This window comes from Notothenia rossii (genome assembly GCF_949606895.1).
Source record: "Notothenia rossii genome assembly, chromosome: 4".
In the NCBI taxonomy this organism is placed as follows: domain Eukaryota; kingdom Metazoa; phylum Chordata; class Actinopteri; order Perciformes; family Nototheniidae; genus Notothenia; species Notothenia rossii.
The window spans coordinates 12,370,169-12,380,101 of NC_136902.1; the positions used below are offsets into that span (position 1 = coordinate 12,370,169).

At 45.7% G+C, this 9,933-nt stretch overlaps 1 protein-coding gene across 1 annotated transcript; it reads left to right on the forward strand.

Moving 5' to 3' along the window:
• Window positions 1-2,504: 2,504 nt before the first annotated feature.
• LOC307034701 (DNA (cytosine-5)-methyltransferase 3C-like) lies at window positions 2,505-8,698 on the forward strand (the record flags this gene model as incomplete). Its single annotated transcript, XM_079673572.1, has 12 exons — window positions 2,505-2,885; window positions 3,685-3,797; window positions 4,440-4,623; window positions 4,782-4,863; window positions 5,296-5,441; window positions 5,603-5,693; window positions 5,825-5,973; window positions 6,122-6,207; window positions 6,416-6,485; window positions 6,611-6,735; window positions 7,000-7,153; window positions 7,244-8,698. The coding sequence occupies 11 exons, from the start codon at window positions 2,505-2,507 to the stop codon at window positions 7,142-7,144; spliced, it is 1,572 nt and encodes a 523-aa protein (XP_079529698.1). The 3' UTR covers window positions 7,145-7,153; window positions 7,244-8,698.
• Window positions 8,699-9,933: the final 1,235 nt, after the last annotated feature.

The window sequence follows — 9,933 nt, forward strand, 5'->3', positions numbered from 1 at the left end:
CATATTCGCACCACAGGCACACTCAGCACTCAGGGGCAGGGCACCGGCAAGGATGAATGAATGTGAGCCACCACTGTCTCACAACACCGTGACCTGCCGCTGGTCCTCCACCTTTCCTGACAGAGAGACAAAGGCAGTAGAGATGAACGGTTTCAAACACTCATCAGGCCCTTTGTTAACAGTGGCCCGTCCACTAGGACACACTGCTGTAACCAATCCCACCCCTTCTGGGTGCTTGCCATCCGCTGTCTGCTTTCTCTTCCAAGCTGCACAGTCTGCTATGAAATGACCAGAGTCATGACAAAAACAACAAGACGTTTCTAGCTTGGGACCTGACACTGGAAAACTGGCACAGGGGACGTATGGGTCAGGAGCTCTATGATACGAGTCTCGCTGAAAAAAAAATAACTCTTGTGTATAAGTGCAAACTCATCTGCCAGAGTGGCAGCCTGTTGAAGGGTAGTTACTTTTTGCTCGTTCAAATAGACAACCGTACGCTCAGGTACACAGTTTTTAAATTCCTCCAACATCATCATCAGCTCACACACTGAGGTAATGTCGTCAGCTTTACACCGTCAGAGGACTTTCTTCTCCCTCGCGAAGTCCACATACATCTGGCCAGGAGTTTTCTCCAGGCCGCGAAAACGCTGCCTATAGGCCTCAGCTCATATGCCCTGAGAACCGCACCTTTAACATTCTCATACACCAAACTATCCTCGACAGAAAGAGAAGAGCAGGCCTCCTGAGCCTTGCCGACTAGCTTGCACTGTACAAGTATGGCCCACACATCTTCTGGCCAGCACAGAGCAGCAGCAGTGCGCTCAAATGCACCAAAATAGGGTTCCACTTCTGATAAACGAAACACAGGGACCAAAGAAATATGTCTACTCCCGTCGAAGGAGGCAGCAGGACCAGAGTGTGTAACAGCAGAATCACCCACCCCAGCTGCCTGGAGCTCTAGTTGACGCATCCGGACAGCAGTGTCTGCCTCCAACTTCCTGATCTCCAGCTCCCTCCTGAACTGAAAATCCCTATCACGCTCCTCCTTCTCCCACTGGAGACGTGACACACGTACTTTCATTCTGGCATCTAACCTAGAGCCTGTAAGAGAGGACTGGGCAGAAAGCGGGTCAAAGTGAGGCATGGTAAAGGGCTTTTCCTGTGTACTAGCAACGTGGCCTTCACTAGGAGGTACTGCTGCAACAGCCCCGGCCACCGTGCCAGGAGATTCCACTGAATCACGCAGACTCAAAACCCCCTGCTCAACTAGCCCATATACCAAAGTAGCCTTGAGATCACTTTTAGTGAGAGCAGTGGAGACAAACATTATAGTGGTGGTCATCAATTAACCACAAATCAACCTTCCTACAGCTGTCTAGCTGATACACAGATTGGCCACAAACTGCTCCAAAACAAAAACCATCCTGAACCACAGCTAATTACAAGATTTAAAAAAAAAAAATCCTACCACTAATGCCTCACAAACATTAACGTCAGTCTTCCAAATAACAAACTTCCCCAGATCCTGCCTACCACGACCTACCTAACTATCTTCTGGAGCGTGCCGGGCTCGAGGCGACTTTAAAAAAAGGCAAACATTAGCGGCCGAAACCCTGAAACACTGCCCCCAACAGGGAATAAATCCCCACCCAGGATTACCCCGAAAATAAAAAAGGCAAAATAATAAATGAGTTCCTGAAGGAAGGACTGATTCAGCCCAGCTAGACACTCCCCTATCTAAACTGAGGAAGCTGTTCAACAGTAAGAGACTTCACAGCCAATGCTACACTTATACACTACTGCTCACCACCAAACACAACAACAAACAATCAAATAATACTCACCCTCCCTTTGTCTCAAAGATCGGACGAACCCCCATTTGTTACGTTCCCTCCTAATCTAGGGGTACGAAGGGAAGTAACAAAGCACATTAATGACCAGGCACGAGAAAAAAAGAGCAGAAACTGATCTTCTGAAGCCACAAAGGGAGGTTTAATTACCAATGATGGACAAGCAGAAAACGGGCTCACCAGCCAACTTGCAAAGCAAATTAAAATATAATATAATCAGGTCCCTTACAGAGACAGAGACAGAGACAGAGACAGAGACAGAGACAGAGACAGAGACAGAGACAGAGACACCATGCAGCAGCCAGAGGAGAAGGAGAGAGCGACTGCAGCTTTTCTCAGGTCCTTTATGGAGGCTCTGATTGGTGATTGGGAGCACCTGGAGGAGAAGCTGCACCTGGAGACAATATAGAGGGAGAAAGAAAGACACAAACACCAGCGAGAGATTCGCCATTAAAGAAAGAAGAAGAAGAAGAAGAAGAAGAAGAAGAAGAAGAAGAAGAAGAAGAAGAAGAAGAAGAAGAAGAAGAAGAAGAAGAAGAAGAAGAAGAAGAAGAAGAAGAAGAAGAAGAAGAAGAAGACCACCACCACCACCCATTACGGCACGTAACAGTGAAGAATAAACTCTTCTCGAAGGTCATCTGCTCTCACGCGGCCATGAGCTCCTCACCCCCGATAAGCAGCAAGAGCAACATCCTCAGCACTCTGACAAAAGAAGTGTCAATCTGCTTAAACAGACTGCCGCTGGAGAAGTACTCGGTGCACAGACCTGCAAATGGAAAAACATTGGAAGAAGGATTTGAGTTTGCAGGAAAATCCAATAACGGAGTTGCGATAGAGAAGGTGTCCAGAGGAGGATGGGAGGGGGAGAGGAATGACTGGAGAGGAATATTGGAAAAGGAGAGGGGGAGCGATGAGGGAGAGAGTAAAGGAGGGAAGGTGCAGAAGAAGACATTCAGTCCGTCTGAGGATCTTTTTGATGATGATGTGTCACCGGATTATGAGAAGACGAGGGACTACGCCAAAACGTACAATAAAGTCAACCATCCATCGAGCACATACACACAGCCGGACCAGAAACACAGAGGTAGTTCATGTAAAATATATATAATTAAAACGGTATAAATAAAAGCAATTACTTAGCAAGGAACGTTAGTGAAAAACACAAATAATATAAAAATAAATGTATGTATATCTGAGTACTAGATTTGTGTTTGATATATTGATTTTATTTGTTTCCTTACAGAGAGGGCCATCCGTAAGATCATGGACTTAAAGCTGGAAATTGAGGGTAAGAGTTTAGCATGTGGTATGTCCTTTTTGATGTGATTAGTTTCTTTTCTTTTGTAGCGGAGAATATTGAAGTGAGCAGTTCATTCGTCGATTTTATGTGCACAGTTCTTTCTATATGAATGAATGTGAGGTAATCTATTATTAGGTTTATATGATTTCTAAGGTTTGAAACATATTTACCGTATAACATGAAAGGCATGCTTTTAAATGTAGTCATTGTGTCTTTGTTTGGGTTTTGTCTGCAGGCTTTTGTTTGTGCTGTGGTACTGAAGACGTGGAGATATGTCACCCTCTGTTTAAAGGCAGCCTCTGTGTGAAGTGTAAAGTAAGGAATCCTCAACTTGTCTTTATGTTCCGAACAAGCAGTTACCATTGCACTGTGAATATGTTTGAAATAGGAAGAAACATTCGTATCCCCTCTAGATAACACATTATTCGAATAGATTTTTTCAGAGGGGTCAAAGTGCACTGTTCTTTCTCCTGAGCCCTACCTCTGTTAAACCCTCCCTAACCAGTGTCTGTGATGCTGTCTGTGTCCCTGTAGAATAACTTAACAGAAACTATGTATCGGTACGATGAAGATGGATATCAGTCCTACTGCACCATCTGCTGCTACGGAATGGAGGTCATAATGTGTGGCAACGACAGCTGCTGCAGGTTGGTTTGTTCATCTCTTTCTCTCCAGTATTATTAGCTATATAAATAAAAGGTTTTCTTTATTTGTCTAAAAGTGAAATACAGTGTGGAAATCATCTGCATTAAAATATCTTTAATGACCAGACCAATGTAGGTGAGCTCTGTACTTACATCCAACATGTTTCAAATAATGTTCTAACCTAAGAAATATGTCATTTGAATCAAGGTGCGTTTTATTTTGTCGCCTGTCAATGGAATCATATGCTCTTTACCCCCTGTAGTTGCGCTAACTTATAAAACATGTTTTCATAAATTGCATGCTTTGTGCAACACAGTTATCCAGGAGACATTAATAAGAGATATTACAATTTTGCTAAAGCTTACTTCTGGCACATGGTGGATCATCCCAACCACCAACTTAATGCATCATAAAGTGAGATTTTATTATGATTTAAGTATGATTGAATTAGCCAGACAACATCAGTGATAGGAGCTTTTTTTTAACTCATCTTATTGTAAGTTATGAAGTTAAGGCTACAAGGACTATCTTTAACTTGTGGCTATACAAATAAAGTGTTTTAGTCCGAGAGACCCCTAGATAAAGGTATTTCATACTCTTCATTAATTGTCTTTCCAACCCGTTCTGCTCCTCTCCATCTGCAGATCCTATTGCGCGGACTGTATGGACATCCTGGTCGGTGCGGGGACGTTTGATTCATTGAAGGAGCTGGATCCGTGGATCTGCTTCTTGTGTCAGCCTCATCGACCGCACGGCATTCTGATTCCCAGAAAGGACTGGAGCATCCGTGTTCAGGAGTTATTCGCCAACAACAGTGCCATGGAGTTTGTGAGTGATCTACAGAACTTTTGTTTGAACAATTGTTCATGTATAACACAGTTGTATATGTGGTTATATTTTAGCAATTCATTTTCTGTCAATCAACAAGTTAATGATTTGAGAAATCTCCTTTTTGAATATTATGTTTTTTTTTTATCTTGTGGGAGCCTCACCGTGTTTACCCGTCCATTCCTGCAAACCTGAGGAGACCGATCAAAGTTCTGTCCCTGTTTGATGGCATAGCAACAGGTTAGTGAACACAGACATTTAACTTTCTGTAAACAATAAAAATACGTACAGAAAAAAGCGAATGTGCTGTAAACTGGAGGAGAAGTAGTTTCTCAATTAAATAGTTCTCCTTTCAAATCAAAGGTAACTTAGCAACAAAAATAAGTACTCAGAAATGAGAATTTGTGGGTTTCTCCGGCAGGTTCTTGAGCTCCTCGTATTGTAATCAATAATCTCTGATCATTTCGAGTTCATTTTCAGTTACAATGTTTACAGGAAAAACACTGCGTGAACTAATTAAGGTTCATAAGATTGATTCTAGCATTATCTTTGCCCTAACATGCATTTGGGAAACCTGGTCCTTAATCTCATTCAAACTCTGATTTCCCAAGTCTTCCTGATTATTTTCCAGGCTTACAGCATGTTTACGTGTGTCTTTCTGTATTTGTTCAGGCTACCTGGTGCTTAAGGATCTCGGCTTCAAAGTAGACGAATGTTATGCTTCAGAGATTTGTGAGGATTCAATTGCAGTGGCGACCGTCAACCACGATGGGAAGATCATCCACGTTGGAGACGCCCGCTTCATCACCCAGAAACACGTATGTTCATTTTCTGTACATTTGCAACATTTCACACAGTTAACAATGTTTTGTCTTTTGTTTGAAGTTCTCATTTGTTGTTGAATTGAATCATATCTTTTTTGATATATCTTGACTCAATACTGAACCAAACCATCTCTGTGTTCCTCTTTGACCTCCAGCTGAAGCAGTGGGGTCCGTTTGATATGCTGATCGGGGGCAGCCCCTGTAACGACCTCTCCATCGTCAACCATTTAAGAAAAGGCCTCTATGGTACGTTACTGTTGTGTTTCAGCACTAAATACATTAGTTGTCAACAATTTGAAATGCCAAGTTAAACTGCATAATCATTTATTGCACATATGGTCAATGTATTTGCTGTAATCCCCTCCTCTCTCCTGCAGAGGGCAGTGGCAGGCTGTTCTTTGAGTACTACCGCATCCTCCAGCTGCTGAAGCCCAAGGAGGAAGACCCCAGGCCGTTCTTCTGGCTCTTTGAGAACGTCGTCTTCATGAACACTCATGACAAAGTCAACATCTGCCGCTTCCTCGAGGTGGGCAACATTTGGTTTCTTTTTATGTTGAGCTCGTTCCTCCTCCTTCTCTTACTGTTACTTTTTCCTCTCTTTTTACCTTTCCCTTCCTGCTGTCCTCATAGCTCTAGTGTTTTTCTCAACAATGACTTATGTGATTCTTCAACAGTGCAACCCGGTGCTGGTGGATGCAGTCAAAGTTAGCCCTGCTCACAGAGCACGATACTTCTGGGGAAACATCCCAGGCATGAGCAGGTGAGACTTTCAATTAAACATAAATTATAATGGTTGAATAACTCACAACTAATTGTGTCAGACTATGTATTTGATAAGAGTCATATGTTGTTAACACATAAGTATTCTATAGTTTTTACTCATTATCTTTGTTGCCCTTTCTTTGCTCTGAACTGCTGTCTCATTGCTTTGTTTAATATGTTCTTACATGTCTTCCCCCCCCCATCAGGCCCATCATAGCGTCCCAGAACGACAAGCTGATTCTGCAGGACTGTCTAGAGATCGGAAGAGAAGCCAGGGTCAGTGACTGAACCTGCTGCATCACATTTAGTTATTTTGCTCAATGTGACTTTATTTTAACCAAAAAACAAATATGATTGTGGGTTTCATCAAGATACAAATAATCACTGTTTTTTTATTCCAGGTCACCAAGGTGAGGACGATCACTACCAATGCAAACTCTCTAAGGCAGGGCAAAGGACCGTCCTCTCTGCTGCCCGTCCTCTACAACGGCAGGGAGGACAGCCTCTGGATCACTGAACTGGAAAAGTAAGCATCTTTATAGATATATTAAAGATTGTGTATTTGTAATCAAAGGTAACAAGCTAAATGTGCTGCACACTAAAATGACAAGAAGAAGACTGTCGGTCTTCCCTGCTTTCAATTATTTCTTTTCTTTTCAAAAACACTTTTATGTGTTCATTATGTTAGTCATATTTCTGTTGATAGAAATAATCGAATGTATAGTTTCATATCTAAATGTAACACCCTGAGACTTTGACTGATGAGATCTGGTCCCTTATTCTTCTCCAGGATCTTTGGTTTCCCCAAACATTACACGGACGTGAGGAACATGACCCGGCAGCAGAGGCAGAAGGTGTTGGGGAAGTCGTGGAGCGTGCCCGTCATCCGCCACCTCTTCGCTCCCCTTAAGGAATATTTTGCCTGTGAGAAATAAAAAGAGCTGGTAGGACGCCAGGCAGAGTTTGAAGAAAACATCTCTACACAGATGCAACAACTGGCTGCACAGATGAATCATTTGTTCTCTCACCAACAGACTGCTCCAGTACCGGCCCCAGCAGCCATGGTTCCGGCTTCACTACCGGCCCCAGTAGCCATGGTCCGGACTCCAGTTTTGGCTCCAGTACTGGCTCTTCGGCCGATGCCAGCTTCCTGTGTCCTGTCGGCTTACCGACGGTCTCATGTCCCCTCTCGAGTTCCCTCTCGAGTTCCCTCTCGAGTTCCTTCTCAGGTCCTCTCTCAAGTCTCCTCTCGAGTCCCCTGTCAAGTTCCTTCTCGGGTCTCGTCTCGAGTTCCCTCTCGAGTCTCCTCTTGAGTTCCCTCTCAAGTTGGGGGTCCTGCAAACTCCATGTCCTGTCCCGTTGGGGGTCCCGCCGACTACTCTTCTGGCGGGGGTCCTGCCAACCCTATGTTCTGTGCCGTTGGCGGCCCTGCCGACTACTGTTCTGCCGGGGGTCCTGCCAACCCTATGTCCTGTGCCGTTGGAGGTCCCGCTGACTACTCTTCTACCAGGGGTCCTGCCAACCCTGTGTCCTGTCCCGTTGGGGGTTCCGCTGACTACTCTTCTGCCGGGGGTCCTGCCAACTCCATGTCATGTCCCGTTGGGGGTCCCGCCGACTGCTCTTCTGCCGGGGGTCCTGCCAAGCCTATGTCCTGTGCCGTTGGAGGTCCCGCCGACTACTCTACCGCTGGGGGTCCTGCCAACTCCATGTCCTGTTCCGTTGGAGGTCCCGCTGAGAGTCCTGCCAATCCTATGTCTTGTTCCGTTGGAGGTCCCCCGTCACCTATCTCGCCGGGGTTCCTGCCAATTTGTCCTCTTCCGTGGGGGATCCTGCCGAAGCCTGTCCCACCGGCTCCGGTTCCTGTCCGGCCCACACCGCGTCCTGGAGCTGTCCCGTCAGCGCCTTCCTGCCCGTCCTCCGGAGTTGTCCCGTCGCCGCCCTCGAGCTCGGCCCCCTGAGAGCCGCGGTCTTCGCCTTCGAGCCCGGCCCCCTGACTTTCTCGGCTGCGGCCCTCGCCCTCGGGCCCGGCCCCCTGACTCTTCCAGCCGCTGCCTTCGCCCTCATGCTCGGCCCCCTGAGTGCCGCGGTCTTCGCCCTCGAGCCCGGCCCCCTGAGAGCCGTGGTCTTCGCCCTCATGCTCGGCCCGCTGAGTTCGCCCGCTGTGGTCTTCGCCCCTCCATGGACTCTGCCTTGCCCCCGGGCCGTCCGCCCGAGACCCCCACAAGGGACTCTGCCTTGCCCCCGAGCCGTCCGCCCGAGACCCCCACCATGGTCTCTGCCTTGCCCCCGGGCCGTCCGCCCGAGACCCCCACCAGGGACTCTGCCTTGCCCCCGGGCCGTCCGCCTGAGATCCCTTCCGGGCCCTCCGCTGTGCTCCTGGGCTGTATTTTTGCTGTCTGTAATTGTTGGTTCGTCGTTTGTCTGGCTGTGTTCACCGCGGAGTGTTCTGTTTATCCGTTATCCTTGAAATAAAGGTATTTTCAGTGTTATCTGCATTTGGGTCCTGCTTGCTTCGCTCACCCATAACACCCCCTTTAAAAACAAATTCAGCAAAGTACCCCCTGATCAGCGCAAAAACAATTTGTTAGGGAAAACATGCCTATTTAAAGAGGTACAGTGCACCATCACTGTCTGATTAGTGATTTATTACAACAACTTTGTAACTGAGAAACACTTAAATGCTACATTTCAAATGTTTACAATCCATCACTAAATTCATGGCAAACCAATTTTAACATCATGCAATAACACTAAGACGACATTGGTTGCATTGAACTGATCTTTTTAATAAGTTTTACTTACACTGTAGTGATAAACATTGGCTTGTGCTTCACTGAGGATCTTTGTCATTCTGACAGGGAGGCAAACTACGCTTCGAGTTTTGAAATATGTGTAACTCTGTTAATATAAAACCCACACTGCTCAAACTTCCTTACTTTTCGTAAAATTGGTATATTTATTTATTTTGGGGCGTGGGGAATGAAGAGAAAAAAAGATATGAGCATTTTTTGAGCATGGGATTTTGACCCCTATAAACATTATGCATAATGCTGCGCTATACTTTGCGGCCACACGCTGTTGCCAAGCAACACTTATTGTTTAGGTGTCCTTTGATAAGCAGGCAGTCATATAATTAACTAGAACTAGCTAGATCTGATAGATTTGGACATAAACGCGAGTGAAGTCTAACCGGACGCGAGAGAGAGATCAGGGGCCTCATTTATAACTCCGTGCGTAGGATTCACGTGGGAAGATTGCTTACGTAGTAGAAATCCAAAAAATAGGTACAGAAATGTTCCGACATTTTCCGATTCACCAAACATTGCGTACTGGCGGGGAAAGTGCGTACACTTCCTACGCCGGTTTCCCTTTATAAATCACAATCGACTCGCCAGAGATGATGCAACTCAGATAGTTTGTTTGGTGTGTTTGTGTGGAGGATTTCCGCCACTAGGTGCTTTATAAGAAATGGTTGAGCTGAAATGAACTATGCAGTCTTCTACTAATTTCAATTTCAGACAGGCTTTTGTGGATCACTGCCACATAAAGCTATTTGTTGCCTCTACAATCGAGAAACACAGATTGTGTGCACAGCTAGCAGTCACTCTGTCCTCCAAAGACACAAAAGAGGGATGTTTGTGATCCCTTCAGCTCTGTGCTTTAGTTTGATGTTATTTCCCCTGAACTCCTCCACCAACAGGTGTTTGAAGACACTCACAATCCT